At 35.1% G+C, this 22,666-nt stretch overlaps 1 protein-coding gene across 1 annotated transcript; it reads left to right on the plus strand.

Annotated features, from left to right (window-relative positions):
* Positions 1-886: 886 nt before the first annotated feature.
* Positions 887-20,984, plus strand: LOC103593171 (ras-related protein Rab-28). Its single transcript, XM_008576116.1, has 3 exons — positions 887-1,086; positions 5,819-5,896; positions 20,032-20,984. The coding sequence occupies exons 1-3, from the start codon at positions 997-999 to the stop codon at positions 20,122-20,124; spliced, it is 261 nt and encodes an 86-aa protein (XP_008574338.1). The 5' UTR covers positions 887-996; the 3' UTR covers positions 20,125-20,984.
* The last annotated feature ends 1,682 nt before the right edge of the window (positions 20,985-22,666 follow it).

Raw genomic sequence — 22,666 nt, forward strand, 5'->3', positions numbered from 1 at the left:
GCCTTTTATGTAGTATGAGAGCATTTTTTAGTTGATAATCAATTGCCACTATTATGAAGGCTTACTAGATTTGCAAATTTACAAGCTTTTACAAGTCAGTTGGGTCCCTTCCACAGGAAATCAGTTTAAGGTTTTTTTTTTTTCCTATATTGACTCAAAGAGCCTAGTTGTCCTTAAATCCTATGAATATATTTGCCTTATAATTTGACGGCATTGAGTCAACATCCTTATAGGGTCTGTAGTGTTATAAAAAGAGAAACTGTTCAATAAAGAATCACATTTGAAAAAATAGACTGTGCTGGATAAAACCAGTATTGGATATGAGTTCTGTGCTTTGCTTTAAAGCACCTACAACTATTCAAGGAAATATATCCTTTCCCATTACTCTCAAAATGGATTCTTTAGATTTGGAAAGCAGCTGAACTATATCTTTGTGAAATTAAATCATGACTGTAAATAAATTAATGTATATGTGCAACGTAATAGTGATCTCTTTTAGCAGAAAATTATGTATTTGTGTTGACATTAAAGAGATTTAATTTATAGAGATTATAGAACTATTCTAATTATAAAAGTAATTAAACTGTTTCAAAGCAAATATGCTTGGGTAAGTATTCCTCACCTTCAATTTATCACCATGTTTAAATATGCTATACTGAGATATTTTTGAGCATTTTTTGTGTATGATCCTGTGTAGACAATAATAGTGATAGCTCATTTTTTTTTTAACACTTACGTGCCAGCCATTGTGCACTATACATGGATTAATCCTCTAAGAACTCTATATAAGATAGGTGTGTTTATTATTCCCAGTTACAGATAAGGAAACTGAGCCATGAAGAGATAAAATAAATTGTCCAAGATTACACAGCTAGTGTCTAAGCTGGGACATAACATTGAAAAGTAAGTCAAATTTAAATATTAAAAAATGCTTTGATTGACTCTAACATTGAATTGTATTCTCTCTTTAACACCTTTCTAGTTGATTTGGAGCATATGCGAACAGTAAAACCTGAAAAACACTTACGGTTTTGCCAGGAAAATGGCTTTAGTAGCCACTTTGTCTCAGCCAAGACAGGAGATTCTGTAAGTAAAATAATTTATTCTGTGAACTATAAGTGTTGTTTTACTTTCCTTTACGAACTTTCATAGGAGGTATACTTCCATTAGTTAACTTTTTGAGCAAACTAATTCCTGTTGAGGACATAAAATATCTTAGACATAATATGTTTATTCTGGTTATATTACTTTTTATAGTTCATTTAACATAACTTTATGGTTATTTTAAGGAACTTAAAAATGAAGAGAATTAAAAAGAATATACATCTCCCATAATCCCAGGATCCAGGGATGATCATTTTTACTTCATATGATTCCTTCTAGTTTTCTTTTTCTGATGTTCACAAATACTAGTGCTGCTGCTTCTTGCAGAGTGTATTTTTTGGGTGCATACTCTGTAACAGGCACTGTACAACTCTGATTATATCCATTTTATAGATGAGTCTTAGGTTATGTAATGGGGTCCAGGTTACACAGCTAATAAATGGTGGACATAGGATTTGTGAATCCAAGTAGTGACACTCCAGGGCTCACCATCTTAACCACAATAAATATTTATTTTTAAAAATTAAAATAATATAGAAATAATTTTGTGTTTTAGTTTTTTACTTAATATTTTTATTTGTAGGAAATTTTCCCATGTTATTTAGTATTACTATAGATTTAATAATTCATTAAATAAATGTTCAAAAATTTATTCAACCATTTCCCTATTTTGGACATGTAGGTTCTTTCTAAATTTTAGATGTATTGTTCTAATGTAAAATTTTGTTCATAAGCTTTTGATATTTTGATTATTTATTTTAGATAGATTCCTTGAAAGGGGACTGAAACATATTGCAAAATTACCACCCTAAAGGCTAAATTAATTTTACTATCACCAGCATTGTATGATTGCCATACTGCTGTATTCATTTTTAAATTCAGGATTTATTTATTTATTTTTAAATCTTTGTTAAATTAATAGCCAAAAAAAGAACTTTACTATTTAAATTTGAATTTCTTTGATTATAATTGAATTTGAAATTTAAGGAACTTTATTTGCTATTCATTTTCTGCTTAGTTCCTTTTGATAATTTTTTATTGCTTTTAAAAAATTTCTATGACCATTTTTATGTCAGGGATAACAGCCATTTGTCATAGTGTTTGCAAATATTTCCCTCTGCTCACTTTTTTGACTGTTTTCTTGACATTTTTTTTAACCAAAAGAAGTTTGAAATTTTTCTGTGGTTTAATCTTTTAAGGTTTTTCTTTTATGATATCCTCCACAGTTTTTATGCCTAGGATAAATATTCAGTTATCTAAAGGGTGCTTAATCTTTTTTGTGGTGAGACTCATTTAAAAATCAGCCTCTTGGAACCCTTTTCCCCAGGATAATGTGAACATGGACACATACCCACACATTCTATTTTTAAAAATACAGTATCAGTACTTCTTGATAAACTCATTGATTGCTTGGGCTACCTCACTTGTCTTCCCAGAAGTTTTTGCCACTTGAGAATGTTTTTAATATCCAGTATTTTACTGTGTGTTTAACCACTTAATGTTTTTTGTGTACTTTTGTTTAACCACAGTTAAAAACCTCATTGTTTTCTTTTTAAATGCTACTTAAAAATGGTTTGTTCTTGTGGAATCACAAGACTTACTGCAGGTTACTTCCCCTCATTGCCTGAGGAGTTGAGGTCTAGGCTTTCTCAATACTACCTTTGTTATAATTCTTAGTGATTTCAGTATCCTTGTTTATTCTCCACTCCTCCTCAGCCTCTTCCTCCTGTGCATGTCACAGATCTTGTCATTGCAGGTCACTGCAACCCTTCTGTCTCAATACCAGACATCCTTATCACTGACCACCAACCATCCTCTGTCTTCCCAGCTCATACCCCTGAGTTAACCAATCATTCTTCAACCCTAGCAGGACCTGCCATACATTGATCCTAACACCTTTTCAAAATCCCTGACCTTCTCTTATGTCCTCATTTTCCTCTCTTCTTAACTTTAATCTCAGGACAAATTAAAATCATTGCCATTTATATGCCCTCGATTCCCTTTCCCCTCTTTCACTTCGCAAGACTCACTTGGCTAAACCTTAATTCTAGTTTAAACCAAGCTTGAAATTTTCTTTGGCTACATGAAAAAACACAGAGGCATGCTGGAAGTTTCACTTTAAGTTCATAATCACTAACCTCAAGAGGACCCTTAATGCTGTTCAGTAATTATACTATATGTCCCTAGTCTGTCATCTCTCCATCTATCATCTCTCCCCTCCATTATCTCTACATAAATGATTGTTTCATAATTTCTCTTCTTTCTTCAGATGTTCAAAACATCCTCCCCTGTTCACTTAGCTGATATCCTTGTTTCCTATTTTGTAAGAAATTTGAAACAAACAGAAGACAACCCACAAGCCTCCTGCCCCATATCTATCCCTGTATTTTCTATCTTTTCTGTGGTTACTATGTGATCTATGCCCCTAGCTAGGTGAGCTTCTCCATCATGCAGTTACCACATTTCTCTTTGCATAATAATTCAAGGATGTTGCCTTAGCAATTCCCTCTCTTTCCTGCATCATCAATTTTTTTTTCTGTCTACTGGATAATTCTATCACCATACAAAATATTATGACTTCTCTTATATTAAAAACAAGAAAAAAATTCTTGATCCCATATTTTTATCTAACTATGGCCTTACTTCTTTCCTCCACTTTCCAGTGGAATGTCTTGAAAGAGTTGTCTCCAGTTCCTCTCCTCCTATTTTTTTCTTGAAGAGTTACAATAGACTTTTGTCCCCAATATTTTACCCAAACTGCTGTTATCAAAGTTACCAATTACCTCCTCTTTGCTGAATCCAATAGTCAGTTCTTAGTCATCTTCTTACTTAATTTAGTGGCAACATATAAAATATTTGATCACTCTCTTCTCTTTGAAATATTTTCTTTACTTAGCTTCTAAGATACTACACCAACTGGTTTTCTTCTTACCTCACTAACTCTCAGTCTACTTTGCTAATTTCTTCTCATCTCTCTAGCCTCTGAATATTGGAGTGCTCAAGGGCTCAGTCCTTGAATATCCCTTTTTCTAAATTTATTCTCTTAGGGACTTGATTTAGTTTCATGGCTTTGCTAAGAACTCTTACCTGAACTCCAGGCTCATATATCCAACTGCCTGCTTAGCATCTCCACTTAGATGTCAATAGGCTATCCAATTTAACACATCCAGAACTGACCTATTAATATTCCCTCCTCAAATCTCGCACTATATTCCACACTTCAATAAATGACAGATTTATTCCATCAGTTGCTCAGGCTAAGAAAATTTTGGCGTCATCTTTGACTCCTCTCTTTCTCTCACAACCCACATCTGTCTGTCACTAAGTCCTGTTGGCTCTACTTTCAAAACATATCCAGAACCTGGTGATTGTGTCTTACCATCTCCACTCCTACCACTTTGGTTCAGCCTCCATAATCTCTTGCATTTGTCTCCTTGCTGATTTCTCTTTTTGTATTTTTTTCTTTTTTTTGTCGTTTTTTTGTGACTGGTAAGGGGATGCAACCCTTGGTTTGGTGTCGCCCGCACCGCGCTCAGCCAGTGAGCGCACTAGCCATCTTATATAGGATCCCAACCCGCGGCGGAAGCGCCGCTGCGCTCCCAAGCACTGCACTCTCCCGAGTGTGCCACTGGCCGGCCCTCTCTTTTTGTATTTTTGATCTTCTATAGTGAATGCTCAATACAACAACCACCTCAGTCTGTTTAAAATAAAAGTCACATCAGGCTACCCTCCTATCATAGCTTCCATTTCACTCAAAGTAAACACTGATGTTTTTCCAGTAGCTACCAGATCCCACATGATTTGTATAACCTTCATCTCTTTGCTCATCTTCTTTTAAAATCCTTCTCCTTCTCTCCATTCCACCACACTGGCTTTCCTGTTGTTCTTGGAACATTGACTATCAGTGAACTAAAATATAGTATGCTTTTTGGTTACAAATGCATAAGCCTTTCAAGGATATGTATCTCTTTTTTCTATTATAAATCAAAATTAAATTAGTAAAGTTGTGATAAATATTCAGTTAGTAATTATGAGTAGGGATAAGAAGTTGGTAGGATGCTTATAAAGCAAAGATAAACTATACTACAGTAAATGTCAGGATTGAAGCTCTTAGAAATCATAGTGGACCCGACATGAGCTATGTGTGAAAGCCTGTTGATAGAAAAGTATTTGTAGATTTTTGTTTAACTATAATGGACTATATTGCTTCTTTACTCTGAACTGATAAGATACAGTAAAGAGTATCAAACTGTTTTACTCGAGAGATAGAGTTTGTTGAAAAGTTGATAAGAGAGCCACCAGATTTTTAGAAGTTTGGAAAGTAAGACCTTTTAAGATAGACTAAAGCCAGGCCAAAAGACCAACATAGAATTGGCAGTAAAAAAAAAACAAGGTAGTATAGATTTTTTTTCTTTGGAATAGTAGCTATAATTGTCATGTTAAATCTTTAAAAATGTATGTTTTTAGAGATAAATGTAAATTTAGACTAATTCAGTGAATTGCATGAATTTTCAAATTATAGTTTAATCATTAAAAAAAATTATAACATTTATAATGTTGCTATATTTGACAAATAAAGTTATTTTTGGAATCATCTGCTACATTGTATTTTTTTCAATTCTTACTGTTTATCATTTTTTAGAAGGTTCAATTTATTTGAAGGTAACTTAAGCATGCCTGTTTTAAATCATTTAAACTTATTTTTGTTATGTAGGTCTTCCTGTGTTTTCAGAAAGTTGCTGCTGAAATCCTTGGAATCAAATTAAACAAAGCAGAAATAGAACAGTCACAGGTGATTATCTTGAACTTTGTATTTAAAAAACTAATGGGTTTCTTAAAAGACATTCATTTTCACTCATGAATCCTTTCCCGTTTATGCATTCTTTGTACATATACCTGAAGCCTTGTAAATAGATTGTGTGTATGAATCAGTGTTTATTGCAAAAGATGAACAATGTTAACTTTTTGCCAAATTATGATAACCTTGAAACCTCATTTTGTCCCTTTTGTTGGGAAAAAAAAAAAGGATTAATAAAAGACATGTCAATGGTTAATTAATGGGTTAAGGAGCTGACCATATTGTTTCATACACCTTTATTTAAGTTCTCTCAGGGCTATTCCGTTTATCTTTAAAGCATCTTCTATTGTAATGATATTGGTTCTTGATATTATTTTATTAATTTAGTAGTTTTACTAATTATTGAGGATTTCTGAGTTATTTCACTATTCCGAGACAATTCTCTTAGACTAGGAAATAAATGTGAATACCAGCAGTCAAGAACTTAAAAATACCACTATAATTGCATGCTAATTCACATTTAGAAGTGATTTGGTTAGAATTAACACACTAATTACATTTTTCCTCAATTTCCTCCACACCACCCATACCCCATTCAGCTAAAAACATGTAATTATCTATTCTCATCCTTACATTTTTAAAAAAATTATTTTAGAATTATGTGACTATTCTCATGGTCACTCTTAGTGTATGTATGTGTTTTAAAGCAGTTAGAGCAGATATCAATTGAAAATTGTATACCAATGTGGCTGTTTCTATGACTTGATCAAAATATTTTAACTCTGGAAATTTGCTACTTTTATTTATTTATTTATAATATTTATTTCTTTATTGTAACATAGTTGATTGTAAATATCTGTGGGGTACAGAGTTGAGTATCACTACCTGTGTGTAATTTGTGATGCTCCAATCAGGATAATTAGTATATTCAACATTGTACAATGTAATCGTTTTTCATAGCCCATTACCAATTCCTCCCTTATCCCCATCTCCCTCCCACTTTCCCACCTCTGGTAACCTCAGTTCTGTTCTCTCCTTTTGAAAGTTCAGTGTATTATTGTGATTGTTATATCTTTCTTTCTTTCTTTTTTTAAATTCATTTATTTATTTTTTAGCTCCCACTTATGAGTAAGGACATGTGGTATGTCTCTTTCTGTAACTGGTTTATTTCATGTAACATAATTTTCTCTAAGTTCATTCCATTCTTTTTTATGGTAGAGTAGTATTCCATTGTGTAAATATACCACATTTTCCTTATCTAGTCATCCATTGATGGACATTTAGGCTGGTTCCACATCTTGGCTATTATAAATAGAGCTACAATAAACATGGGAGTGGAGGTATCCCTTCGACATGGTGGTTTCCATGCCTCTGGATATATACCCAGCAGTGAAATTGCTGAATCATGTGGTAGTTCTATGTGTACTTTTTTGAGGAACTTCCATGAATTTTTCATAATGGCTGCATCAGTTACAGTTCCACTAGCAGTGAAGATGGGTTCCCCTTTCTCTGCATCCTCATCAACATTTATTGTTCTGTGTCTTTTTTATATTAGCCAGTCTAACTGGGATAAGATGATATCTCAATGTGGTTTTGATTTGCATTTCCTTGATGCCGAGGGATGTAGAGCATTTTTTCATGTGTATGTTGGCCACTTATATGTCTTCCTTTGAGAAATGCCTAGTTTTCTTTCTCTGCTAGTTTGTTGTTGGAGTATAAAAGCACTGTTAATTTTTGCATGTTGATTTTGTGTCCTGCAACTTTACTGAAATCATTTATCAACTCTAAGAGTTTTTTGGTAGAGTCTTAAGGCTTTTGATATATAAGCTCATGTCTTCTGCAGAGAGACAATTTTACTTCATCTTTTCCAATCTGATACTCTTTATTTCTTTCTCTTGCCTGATTGCTCTGGCTAGTACTTCCAATACTATGTTAAATACGAGTGGTGAGAGTGGGCATCCTTGTTTTCTTCCCATTGCTATGGGAAAAACTTTCAGATTTTCCCCATTCAGTATGATATTGACAGTGGGTTTGTTGAAGAAGCTTTATCAATATTCTTAGTTCTCTTGTCACAGAGTAACAAAGTTACTATTTGGACTTTAGAGATGAGCTTCACCTCCAGGCATATTTTAACTGATGAAATATTGAATGTGTTAACTACACAGCACTCTACCCTCCTAGTGTACCACACCTTGTTTATTATGCTTTGAGATTTAATTCTGTCTTCAGTTTGTTTGTGGAGTTTAATTTATTCCATTGAAGGTGAATTCAAACTACTGGAGCGCTCCTCTATTATGTTTGTCGGAATTCTTTGTGTATAGCTGGAAGCCTTGTTATCCTTTCCTGAACCTGACGAATTTGGTGCCTTTGCCAATTAAATGATTGAGTTCACAATTGATATTTTTCAGTGGAATCATTTTTGAAAGTTCATTGAGAATACAAGGAATTTCAGATAGTATACATATATTGCATGTTTTTTGTGTTTTTCTTATGACACTTAAAATATTCTTCAGGGGATTTGAAGTAGTGTTTGAATGTACTTTGTATTGTTTTATAGAGAAGGAGTTAAATGGCAGGCTCACTGTTACATGGAAATTGACATAATTAGTTTGTTACATAAATATTTATGATGAGGTTTTAGTCTTATTTCCATTTACTGATTATTTAAAGGATTCTGCTATTTTAGTTCCACCCTACATTGCTCCTGTTTGGGAGTCTTGTAAAATGAGTTATCATCATAGTTTGCAAGCTTTGCAAGAAAGAAAAGGAGAAGAGAGAAAAGAACGTAAATGTAGTATGTTAATCAAGCAAACATATTTTGAGGGTCTACTTTATGCCAGAGATCACACTAGAATCTGGGGATATAGAGATAAGATAAAGTTCCTTTTCTCAAGGAGCTTCTAGAATAAATGGATCAGGCATGCTTTTCAACAATTAGGTACACTATAGATACATTTTTCACAATTTCCAATTTGCTTAATAGTTTCATTTGCATCATTAATGCAGTCTTCCCTTTCTTCTCCCAGCTGTTTGCCTCTAAGGTAGTGTAAAAATTGGGACTGTTGCTAACAAGCATTCTACTTTCCCAGGTTATTCAGATTTTTTTTGTTTGTTTGCTTGTTTGTAAAGTAGTCAAACGCTTAGGGGAAAAATAAATTTGCAACTGCTGTTCTCTAGGAAGTCCAGCATTCAGCTCTTTAATAATGCATTACATAATTTGTGAAGAAAATACATAGTCCTGTATCTTGTCTCTTTCAGTCTGAATTGCAAGATTTTGCCATATATACTTGGTGTTAAGAGTTCTTAATACATTTTTAAGCCTTGATATTTTTACTTGGCAGTTAATAAAATGTTTGATTTAAACTGGGTATGCATTTGTTTCTTAGTACCCCAAATTTCTGTCATATCTGAGATATTCACTAAACTTGCTAAAAATATATATTCCTTATTTTCCCCTCAGATTATTTTTATACTATTTATGAGTGTCTAACATAGGGCCTGGCACATAGTAGGCACACTTAAGATTTTAGTTCAGTCTTAGTTAGCATGTAATTGTACAACACAAGAGCCCATTTTACCCCTGATGCTAAGGGCCCTCCCTGCTGTTCAGTTTTATCTCAATATTGACCTTCCTTTAGGAGCCCTCAAGGAATTTCAGTTCTTCTTACCATGCAAATCTTTTAAAATTGGTTATGCATATTCATGACATGAAAAGCAGATGGTCACCACTCCTGCCCAAGATGTGACAACCAGATCCATACTGGCAGCATTCCCATTAACACAAATTGCAATTGTACCCCGTGCCCCCACCCACTTATCCCCGACCTCCCTCACCACCCCCCTTTCCCCCACTCCACTTTGTATCTCTAGGTGTGCTCTGTCCCTCTGCAACTCCAACACACCACTGTGGTCTTTCTTTCCGTCCTTCTTTCTCTCTTAGATCCCACTTACGAGTGAGTACATGCAGTATTTATCCCTCTGTGCTTTGATTTTTTCACTCAACATAAATTTCTCCAAGTTCATCCATATATTTACAAATGGGAGAATTTCATTCTTTTTTATGGCACAGTAGTATTCCATGGTGTATATATACCACATTTTCCTTATCCAGTCATCCATCAATGGACATTTAGGTTGGTTCCATATCTTGGCTATTGTAAACAGAACTGTGATGAACATGGGTGTGTAGGTATCCCTTCAACATGATAATTTCCATTCATTTGGGTATATACCCCAAAGTGAGATTGCTGGATTGTATGGAAGATCTATCTGTAGTTGTTTAAGAAAACTCCATACTGTTTTCCATAATGGTTGTACTAACTTACAGTCCCACTAACAGTGAAGGAGCATTCCCTTCTCTCCACACCCATGCCAGCATTTGTTATTCTCCATCTTTATGATTATAGCCAGTCTAACTGGGGTGAGGTGATATCTCAATGTAGTTTTAACTTCCATTTCCCTGATGACTATTGATGTTGAGCATTTTTTCATGTACCTGTTGGCCATTTGTATGTCTTCCTTTGAAAAATGTTTATTCAGCTCCTTTTCCCATTTTTAAATTGGGTTATTTGTTCTTTTACTGTATAATTGCTTGTGTTCCTTATATATTCTGGATATTAATCCCTTGTCAGATGCATAGTTACCAAAAATTTTCTCGCACTATGTAAGTTGTCCTTACACTCTGTTGATTGTTTCCTTGGCTGTGCAGAAGCTTTTGAGTTTGATATAGTCACATTTGTTTATTTTTTCTTTTGTTGCCTGTGCTTTAGGGCTCATATTCATAAAGTCAGTGCCCAGATCTAGTTCCTGAAGTGTTTCACCTATATTTTCCCTTAGTAATTTTACAGTTTCAGGTCTTATACTTAAGTCTTTAATCATTTTGAGTTTATTTTAGTATATGGTGAGAGATGCATGTCTAGTTTCATTCTTCTGCATATGGATATTCAGTTTTCCTAGCACAACTTATTGAAGAGGCAGTCTCTTCCACAAGTTGTGTTTTTCTTGCCTTTGTCAAATATCAGATGTCTGTAAGCCTGAGGGGTGATTTTTGGGTTCTCTATTCTGCTCTAGTAGTCTGAGTATCTATTTTTATGCCAGTACCATGCTGTGTTGGTTACTATAGCTTTGTAGTATAATTTGAAGTCAGGTAGTGATATGCCTCCAGCTTTATTTTTTTTGCTCAGGATTGCTTTGGCTATTCGGGGTCTTTTGTTGTTACATATGAATGTTCAGATTGTTTTTTTTCCATTTCTGTGAAGAATGTCATTAGTATTTTGATGGGGATTGCATTGAATCTGTAGATCACTTTGGATAGTATAGACATTTTCACAATGTTAATTCTTCCAATCCAAGAGCATGGAATGTCTTTCTTTTTGTGTCTTCTTTAATTTCTTTCAGTAGTGGTTTGTAGTACTCATTGTAGGGATCTTTCATCTCCTTGGTTAAATTGATTTCTAGGTAATTTATTTATTTATTTTTGTGACTATTGTAAATGGACTTACTTTCTTGATTTCTCTTTCTGTTAGTTCATTATTGGAGAATATAAATGCAACTGATTTGGGGGCTTTTATTTTGTATCCTGCAATGTTACTGAAATTATTAACCAGCTCTAGGAGTTTTCTGATAGAGTCTTTAGGTTTTTCTATATATAGTATCATGTCATCTGCAAATAGGGACAGTTTGACTTCATCTTTTCCAATCTGGATTCCCTTTATTTCTTTCTCCTGCCTGATTGCTCTGGCTATTACCTCCAATACCATATTAAATAGAAGTGGTGAGAGTGGGCAACCTTGTCTTGTTCCTGTTAAGGGAAAAGCCTTCAGTTTTTCCCCATTCAGAATGATACTGGCAGTGGGCTTGTTATAGATGCCTTTCATTGTGTTGAGATACTTTCCTTCTATACCTAATTTGTTGAGAGTCTTTATCATGAAGGGATGCTAAAATTTGTCAGATGCTTTTTCAGTGTCTATTGAGATAATCATATGGTTTTTGCTCTTGAGTTTGTTGATGTGATGTATCACATTTATTGACTTTTGTATGTTGAACCATCCTTGCATCCCTGGGATGAATCCCACTTGATCATGGTATATATATATATTTAATATGTTGCTCTATTCTGATTGCTAATATTTTGTAAAGGATTTTTGCATCTATGTTCATCAAAGATTATCGGCCTATAATTTTCTTTTTTTGTTGTGTCTTTATCTGGTTTTGGTATCAGAGTTATGTTGGCCTCATAGAATGAGTTTGGGAGAGTGGCTTCTGTTTCAGTTTTTTGGAACAGTTTGAGGGGAATTGGTATTAATTTCTCTTTAAATGCTTGATAGAATTCAGCTGTGAAGCCATCCAGACCTGGGCTTTTCTTTGTTGGAAGACTGCTGATTACTGCTTCAATCTAACTGCAGGTTTTCTGTCTCTTCTTGGTTCAGTCTGGGTAGTATGTATGTGTCCAGAAACTTATCTATGTCTTCCAGGTTTTCATATTTGTTGTTATACAGTTGTGTAGTCTCTAATGATTCTTTGTATTTCTGTGGTATTGGTTGCAGTGTCTCCCTTTTCATTTCTGATTTTTGTTATTTGGGTCTCCTCTCTTCTTTTTTTTTTTTTTTTTGTTAACCTAGGTAATGGTTAGTCTGTTTTATTTATCTCCTCACAAAACCAACTTTTTGTTTCATTGATTTTGTCTGGTTTTTTTGGAGGGGTCTCTTTCATTTAGTTCTGCTCTTAATTATTTCTTTCTGTCTGCTACCTTTAGGATTGAATTGTTGTTTTCCTAGTTCTTTGAGGTGTTGCATTAGGTTGTTTATTTGAAGTCTTTCCATTCTTTTGATGTAAGTGTTTATTGCAATATATTTCCCTCTTAGTACTGCTTTTGCAGTATCCCACTGGTTTTAGTATGATATGTCTTTATTTTCATTAGTTTCAAGAAATTTTTTGATTTTCTGTTTGATTTCTTCTCGGACCCATAGGTCATTCAGAAGCCTATTGTTTAGTTTCTATGTATTTATATAGTTTCTAGAGTTTTGCTTGTTGTTAATTTCCAGATTTAGTCCATTGTGGTCTAAAAAGATACTTGGAATGATTTCAATTTTTAAAAATTTGATGAGACTAGATTTGTGACATAATATGTGGTCTATCCTGGAGAACTTTCCATGTGCTGATGAGAAGAAAGTATATTTTTTAGTTGTTGGGTGAAATGTTCTGTATATATATGCCAGGTCCAGTTGGTCTAACATGTTTAAATCCTGTGTCTCTTTGTTGATTTGTTGCCTGGAAGATCTGACCCATACCAAGAGATGGGTATTCAGGCCACCCACTGTTAATGTATTAGGGCCTATTTTTTCTTTAGATCTAAAAGTGTTTGCTTTATATATCTGGGTGCTCCACTGTTGGGTGCATACATATTTATGATTGTTATGTCTTCTAGAGGGATAGATCCTTTTATCATTTTATACTGGCCTTCTTTGTCTCTTTTTATGTTTTTTGGTTTAAAGTCTGTTTTATCTAATATAAGAATGCTACTCCTGCTTGCTTTTGGTTTTCATTAGCATGATATATCTTTTTCCATCCCTTAACTTTTAGTCTATGTGTGTTTCTACAGGTGAGGTGGGTCTCTTGAAGAGAGCATATACTTGGGTCTAGCCTTTTAATCCAATCAATCAGTCTGTGTGTTTTGAATGGGGAGTTTAATCCATTCACATTTCGGGTAGTTACTGACAGGTATTGTTTAATTCCTGTCATTTGATTGCTTTTTGTTTAGATGATTTAAATATCTTTTGATCATTACTTCCCCTTTTATTTCTCTTCTTCAATGTTAGTTGGAAATTTAAGGTGGAATGATTTAGCTTCTTTCTCTTTCTTACTGACATTTTTGTTTTAATGGTGGGTTTTGCACTTTCTTGTGTATTAATGATAGTGATCATCATTATTCAGATTCCAGATGAAGGTGAGAATTTCTCACAGGGCTGGTTGTAAGGTAGTGAACTCCCACAATTTTTGTTTGTTTGTGAAATACACTATTTCTCTCTCATTTCTAAAGGAGAGCCTTGCTGGGTAAAGAATTCTTGGCTGGCAGTTTTTTTCTTTTTTTTTTTTTTTTTTTTTGTCTTTTTCCGTGTCCGGCAACGGATCGCAACCCTCAGTGTCGCCCCCGTACCGGACCGGGACCGGCAACGGGACTGCAACCCTCGGCGTTGCTCCCGCGCCTCGCTCAGCCAGTGAGCAGGAACCGGTCCGTATGTGGGATCCGAACCCTCGGGCGGGAGCGCCGCCGCGCTTCCCAAGCGGCGCCCCATCCACCGCCCCCCCCGCCCGGCCCCCCCCTTTTTTTTTTTTTTTTTTTTTGTCTTTTTCCGTGTCCGGCAACGGATCGCAACCCTCAGTGTCGCCCCCGTACCGGACCGGGACCGGCAACGGGACTGCAACCCTCGGCGTTGCTCCCGCGCCTCGCTCAGCCAGTGAGCAGGAACCGGTCCGTATGTGGGATCCGAACCCTCGGGCGGGAGCGCCGCCGCGCTTCCCAAGCGGCGCACTATCCAGTGCGCCACCGGGCCGGCCCCAGTTTTTTTCTTTTACTGAATATATATTTCCCTTTTTGAATATGTCATTCCACTTTCTTCTGGCCTGTAGGGTTTCAGTTGAGAAGTTTGCTGTTAGTCTGATGGGGGTTCCCTTATAGGTAATGTGATGCTTTTCTTTTGCTGCTTTTAGCATTCTCTCTTTGTCTTTGAGCTTTGCAAATTTGACTATAATGTGTCTTGGAGAGGATCTTTTTTCCTTGAATCTGTTTGGGGACCTTTGAGCTTTGTGGATCTGAAGGTCTGCAACTCTCCCTCCACCTGGGAAGTTTTCTGTTGTTATTTCCTTGAATAGGTTTTAAGTACCTTTTCCTTTCTACTCCCCTTCTGCAATAACTACAATTTGGATGTTAGAGCGCTTAATGTTGTCTGCTATCTCTCTTAGATTTTCTTCATTACTTTTAGTTCTTTTTTCCTTTTTTTTTTTTTTTTTTCATCTATCAGGGTTATTTTCGAAAAGACCGTCTTCAAGATCTGAAATTCTTTCTTCTGCTTGCTCTACCTGCTGCTCAGCTCTCTGTTGTGTTTTTTATTTCACTGAGTGATTCTTTCATTTCTAGGAGTTCTGCTACACTCTTTTTAAAGGTATTAATCTCTTCATAAATTTCCTCCTTCATATTCTGGATACTTTTTCTTGTTTAATTGTGTTCTCTAATTGAGTCTTCTTTTATCTCTTTGAGTTTTCTTAAGATCATTGATCGGAATTCCTTTTCAGACATTTCAAGGATTCCCTGTTCTTTGGGGTCTGAAATTTGATCATTTCTGTTTTCCTTTGGTGGTGTCATGTCTTCTTGTTTGTTTGTAGTTCTAGTATTTTTTTGTTGATGTTTGGTCATCTGGTAAAGGACTTGCTTCTTCTATTTCTCTGGGGTTGGCTATGAAGATAAAGATTTCTTCCTCTGTTTGCAGGCTCTACTGGTGACTCTTCTTATATTAATGTAGTCAAGTGAGCGGCAGGTTGCCTGTGTAGAGGCCCTGGCTGGTACTGTGGTGGTGAACTATCCTTGAGGTGACAGTGGGTGTGGCAGTGACTGTATTACACCACCTTGGCTCCTGTTCTGGAATCTGTGGCTGTAGGCTGAGCCCCCAGTGCCCTGGGGGTCTCGGCTCACCTCAGCAGCTGCTGCAGCTATGAGTGCTTCCCTCCAGAGCCTAAGACTGAGTCCCAGTGCCACACGGGTCTTGGCTCACCTCGGCACCTGCTGTGGCTGTGGATGCTTCCCTCTGGGGCCTATGACTGAGCCCTGGTGCCACGTGGGTCTCGGCTCACCTTGGTGGCTGTGGGAGCTTCCCTCCAGGGCCTAAGACTGAGCCCTGGTGCCACGTGGGACACTGTACGAGGATTTCTTTCTTATCCTGAACACCACTTATTTTCCTTGAAGAACATATTTACTAATTTTGTACATACCATTCTAACCCTCAGATGTCAAGCATTGCTTAATGGATTTCCATATCATATTCCATTTTTTTCTTTTTCTTATTCACCTTTAAAATTTATTTTTCTATAAAATTTTAAAACCAAGTGGGACCTTAGAGACCATGTAGGTAAACCTTGTATTTTATATATTAGGAGATTGTGAAGACTGAAGAGGTGAAATAACTTGTTCAAAGTTATGAATGTTACTGGCAGCATATAATGGCCCATTATATATATATATATATATATATATATGGAAAAGGAGGAGAAGCTTTTTTAAGCCCCAACTATGTACAAAGTGTTGTGCTTTTTAACATGCTATATGCATGCTTTAGATGGTAATCTACAATCTTGTTACACTTGAATATATATCAATCAGAATGTTCTTTAATAGTTTTCTGTTTTCCATGTTAGTTTCTTATGCAGTATTTATCTAAATGTCTACAATACCTAAAATAGTGATTGGCTTTGAATGAATTATAGTGACATATGTTTTAGCCTTCAGGGTGTGTTTACATCATATCCTGGACATGACAAACTATGGCTTTTACAGAGGTAATTATGTTACTCCCATCTGGATTAAAGCACAATTGGCACAATTGACCAAACTTACCTTTAGTGTCTCCCCAAGATCCCATTTATACTTATACCTTTTTACCACAACTCCTAACTTGCTTTCTTGTTTCCGCACTGGAGAACTATCACTTCCATTTCCAGTATCCACTTGAAAATGCTATTTGACAAAAATCAGAGTTGAGCTCCTTTCCTTTTAGGGCTGCTTCATTATTTTCACATCGTTGACTAATAGCAGAGTATAATTGAGTGTTCTTTGTGCTCCAAAAATAAAGCTCGGTGTTTTGTAGGTAAAATTTTTTCCTGAAAGTATCAGTAAATGGCTTGTAAACAAGCTAACTATGGTGAAACCACATACTATGAACTACTTGACATGGAAATTGTTTTTCTATTCACAGAAAGTAAAGTTTTTAATCTGCAGAGCTTTGGTTATGGCTTTCAGTTGGGAAACACTGTACACAGCTTTATGTAAAACAGTCAAGGCCTCTGAGAAAGATGCTGCCTTGTTAATTCTTCATTAATTTGATGAAAATAGATGATGAAAACCCAATTCATTTACGTTTGTCAGTGCTTTGACCAAAATGTCTTGAGCACAGGTCAGTAACCTGGTTGTGTTTATAGGATAGGGTTTAAACCAACATTTTCTTGGATTAATGAGTTGCTTACTGATTATGAAAAGTCCTTCTCTTCACTGTAACGCATAGTTCGGTATGAAATGATCAGGAGGTTTGGAGAGGTCAGATAATGTCATACAACATTTCACTGATGCACCCCCCTCATTCCTCATTTGGCAGTTGGTAATGCTTCTGTTGATAGCAGCATGCTGAGTGCCTAGTAAATCATGAATCTTGTCCAAAAGTCAATACTTGCTAGAGAACTTAAGCAGAACCCACCCAAGGAGAATACATTCATATACCTTAGCATCCTTTCATTTGCTCTCATTTACTGAACTTTATTTATAAATGTCATCACAAATAGCATTCCATATTAATTTATTTTTTTGTATATGTTAATAAATTAGTAGTTGCTTTATGAAGGAAGGATTTTCTGAAATATAAACGACCATATAGAAAAGCCACCATAGTTTCAAATCTAAAAATATTGGGGAGCATAGTATCTTGGTCTTACATGTTTGTCCCATGTGGTCTTCTTATCCTAAGGTTTATAGCAATTAAATACATGACAATGTATTTTTGATTCTTTATTTAGCAAAGCAGATATTTGAAAGCAACAGCTGTTGTACTTAAATACTATATTTTGTGATTTTTTTTTTTTTTAATGTGACTCACAACTGCATTTTGAACTTGTTTTTTTTTCTTTTTTTTTTTTTTCCCTTTTTGTCTTTTTTACTGACCGGTAACGGGATCGCAACCCGCAGTGTTGCGCCCGCACCGCTCTCAGCCAGTGAGCGGGAACCCGTCTCCACATGGGATCCGAACCCTCGGCGGGAGCACCGCCGCGCTCCCAAGCGGCGCACTCTCCAGTGTGCCACCGGGCTGGCCCAATGAACTTGTTTTTTCCTATATGGAATTTGGAAGCATGGAAGTTACGGTTGGGAGACATGGGGGAGTGACCATCAAAAGGAAGTCTTGGACAAGTAATAAATATTATTCAATATAAAAAATACAAATGGCATATAGCTTCCTCTGATTTCTTCATTCCGCTTTCCACCTTGAAAGATAATTACTCCTCTGTGTTCATACAGCATAAGTTCAGTAGTAAAGCAGTTAACTTTTATGCAAATTAGTTCTGTAGGTGTTTCTCTTCCTATTAGTTCACAGCAACTTACGAATAGATCCTGTATAATTCATCCATACATTTTCAGTTTAGAGTGACTGTCAAAGGAAATGGAATTAATATTTTTACTGCACTTTAGCATGGAAAAGCCCCATCATTCTCCATAGTCTTCTGAAATACTGGGCATTATATATGTTATATGTAATTATAATATCAAAAATAGAACTCACAATTTGGGAAGTTCAGTGGACATATTTATTTCAATAATTAAATGGAATTGTAAAGAATAATGTTTCTTTGGTCTTTGTTCCTTTTCTTTCCTTTTCTATGAGTACATTCTGCTATTTTATGACATGTTTAAATTTATGTGTTAATTTCCTTTTTCTACTTCTGTGTTTACTTCTATTTTCAGTCATTGAACATAGTTTCCGTTTTGTCTTTTTAAAAAAATTTCATTCTTTCTTCTTTGTCTTGCTTACATTGTATGGAATTGACAGCATATTGTCAGGGCAGAAATAGTGAAGTACCCAGAAGAAGATAATCAACATACCAGCTCTGCTCAGAGTAGAATCTGTGCAGTACAGTAGTACAGGTATTAATGGATAAATTGTTGCAATTTGGAGGGGTGGGAGGGGAGAACCAGTGAATGCTATTTTGTTCTTTATTTCTTATGAATAGGGAAGTTCAGATGATTATTGTATATTATTGGAGATTAATATTGCAGAAGTCCTATTTCAGATCTTTGAAAAATTGGTCCTTTGCCAGGAGACTTATGAATTAAATAAGAAATTAAGAACAAATTATAACATGTCAGTTACTTTCAAACATATTTCTCTTTATGGTTGTGTTTATTATAGGTGCAGTGAAGTGGAGAATTGAGGCAGTTATTTCATTATTCATTCCTTACTATTTTTCCTGAAATAGCCTAGTAATTGAAAGAGCATTTTTAAAATTAGCCTTGAATTACCCTTCTTTGTCTGCTTATGTGTGCAGACTTAGTAAAAGAGTTGAAAACAGTAAAGGATTTGTCTTAACTTAAATTATTACTTAGAGATGAATATTAGGGCATACTGCTAAATTTATTGTTTCAGATATTCCCTTCCTTGGGGTAGAGGAAAAGAGTGAAGAGTTAAAAGTGTCTTTTGGTTTAAATTATTTCAAAAACATGAATATGAAGTAATTTTCTAAATTTCTCATATACCATATTATGTTAGAGTTGTTTTTCATAACCTAACAGTGAGCTGTTTGGAAGTAAATTAGAGATTTGTGAGGAAAGTTTTAAAAATTTGGTTGTTCAAAACATTTCTGAGTCTTCTTTATTTGTGAGTCCTCCTGAACATTTGTATCTCTTCTCACTGACTCACAAACTGCTGTAAACATTCTAAGAAAAGTCATGCTAAGTGTAATGGCTTATGGAAATACTAATAAATAGAGACATTTTTTACTTTGAAATGATGAAGTCTTATCCACAAATTAAAATATGTATGAATGACTAATTTTAGTTCCTTTGTTTTAAATTATAAAGAGGGTTTAATTCTTTATATTGATTTATCAGTTTTTTATGAGGCTTCTGATAACCTCAAGTTAATGTCATAAAACCAGGGAAGACTCACTGAACTGAACTGAATTGTCATTGCCTCCTTTAAAACAAACAACCCCCCCCCCCCATTAGTTTGTTCTGTTGATTCTTTTAATATCAACTCCCGTCTCATTTATGATGTCTATCATCAGGAGTTCACTGAAGTTCAGAAAATAAAAATATACTTAAGGAGCTCTTTCTAAATGTTCTGATGTCTTGATAATAACTTTGTTTTCTTTTATGACAGAGGGTGGTGAAGGCAGATATTGTAAACTACAACCAGGAACCTATGTCAAGAACTGTTAACCCTCCTAGAAGCTCTATGTGTGCAGTTCAGTGAGCACATTTTTTTTTGTATTGATAGTTCTGGCTGCCCTTCACCCCTGAGTGGGCCCAGGACTTCTAGGAAGTTGTTTTATCAGTGACCATCTCTGTAGTTCAGTTAACACTTTCCAACTAACTCCCTTCATTATTAAGTGTTGCCTCACAGTGCAGGCAGCTCCATGGACTGGAAAGAATTCTACTTCAGGACCACACACTTTGAATTCAAAATGGAAGGCCCATTCTCTGGAATTAGACTGCTTCATTGAAAAAGAATGATGGTTCTCTTTATGTCCTTGCTTCTTTCTTCTATGATGCAAAGTTTTTTAACCAAATATGAAAGCTATGCAAGTCTTGGTCGTCAGCCAGGTTTTTTGCCACAGCAAAGGTTTCATTCTCTTATCTGGACTCATATATGTCAAAGTATACTTTAAAGTGTAAACATTGAAACAACTCATATATTTTACGTATAGATACTTAAGGAGACATTCTTTTGCTATCTATTGTGAGTGAAAATATATAAAGCTGTATCTAACTGAAAATGTTTGAAATAAGGCTGTAATAGAAATATTTTTTCATTTTTTAGAAAGGGATATAAATTGTTTATATTGTGGTTTGCAACTCACAAAGTAGTGAGTATTCAATATTGTATTTTTATTACTGTATCATGGTCATTATGTAATGTGTATATTCAGGTTAGATGGCTTTATGAATTTTGATAAATAAATGTTCAGCTGATGCTCCACGTGGAATTTCTCTTACAGACTGCATAAGAGTACTCCCAGGATGAGTTATGACATACTGTTGGATCATGTGGATCAGACTGTACCTGATGTTCAGATGTTTTTTTCTCATAAATAAACTTATTTAAATTAATTACTTTTTTGAATTTTCTTTCAGCCATTTTTTTTTGTTACCAAAAAACAAAGTGTATTTGGTTTTTTTGTTTGTTTTTGTTTTAATTTATTTTTTATTACACATACATGTGGGGTACAACGTTGATTTTCAATAATTGTGTACAATGTGTGGTGATTAGATCAGTATAGTTAGCTTATTCATCATTATAGTACGCAATCATTCTTTGTGTCCGTTGACCAATTCCTCATTAGCCACCCCCATCTCCTTTTCCACCTCTAGTTTTCTAAAAGTTCAGTGTATTACTGTGATTGTTGTTTCTTTCTTTCTATCTCTCTTTGTTGTTCATTTGTTTATTTATGGATTCAGTTCCCAGTTATGAGTGAGAACATGCTGTATTTCTTTTTCTGTACCTGGGTTGTTTCATTTAGGATAATTTTCTCCAGGCTCATCCATGTTGTTGCAAATGGTAGAATTTCATTCTTTTTTATGGCTGAGTGGTATTCCATTGTGTACATATACCACAATTTCCTTATCCAGTCATCCATCGATGGACATTTAGGTTGGTTCCATTGCCTAGCTATTGTAAATAGAGCTGCAGTAAACATGGGAGTGAGATATCCCTTCGACCTGATGTTTTCCATTCTCTGGATATATCCCCAGGAGTGGGATTGCTGGATCATATAAGTTCTATCTGTAGTTGTTTAAAGAACCTCCATACTGATCTCCATAATGGCTGTACTAATTTATAGTCCCACTGACAGTGCAGGAGGGTTCCTCTCTCTCCACATCCTCACCAGCGTTTGTTATTCTTTGTCTTTTTTATAATAGCCAGTCTTATTGGGGTGAGGTGATATCTCAAAGTGGTTTTGATTTGCATTTCCCTTTTGATTAGTGATGTTGAGCATTTTTTCATATACCTGTTGGCCATTTGTATGTCTTCCTTTGAGAAATGTCTATTCAGCTCCTTTGCCCATTTTTAAATTGGATTATTTGTTTTTTTGCTGTAAAGTTGTCTGAGCTTTTTGTATATTCTGGATATTAATCCCTTGTCAGATGCATATTTTGCAAATATTTTCTCCCATTCTGTAGGATTTCTTTTCACTTGATTGTTTCCTTTGCTGCACAGAAGCTTTTTAGTTTGATATAATCCCATTTGTTTATTTTTTCTTTTGTTGTCTGTGCTTTTGGGGTGTTAATCAAAAAGTCATTGCCCATTCCTAAATCCTGGAGCATATATTATCTTTTCATTCTATTTTTTTTTTCATGAACTTTTTGAAGTACCCTTGTAAATAGCAAGATGATGCTGATCGATTGCATTACTAATGATTTTGAATTATTTTATTTCACCAAAACTATCTGTTATTTTCTCATTGAATGGTTTATAAAAGTTATACATTCAGAACTTACAATGTAAATTAGTCCCAATAAAATACTGGTCATATCTATATGTAGATATTAGGCTTTTATATGATATTTATTTGAAAATAATATCTGCTATAAAAATGCTTGAAAACCACTGCTCTGAGTGGTGGATTACCACTGGAGAATGTTTTTTGTTTTTTGGGGGGGAGGGGCCTTGACTGAATGCTGTTTTATTTTTTATTTATTTATTGTTTTTATTTTAACTTCTCAATATACATTGTAGTTGATTTTCATGACCCTTTACCTATTCCTCTTTCCCCCTCCCTTTCTCCCCTCCCCAC

This window comes from Galeopterus variegatus, unplaced genomic scaffold (genome assembly GCF_000696425.1).
Source record: "Galeopterus variegatus unplaced genomic scaffold, G_variegatus-3.0.2 Scaffold1291, whole genome shotgun sequence".
Classification (NCBI taxonomy): domain Eukaryota; kingdom Metazoa; phylum Chordata; class Mammalia; order Dermoptera; family Cynocephalidae; genus Galeopterus; species Galeopterus variegatus.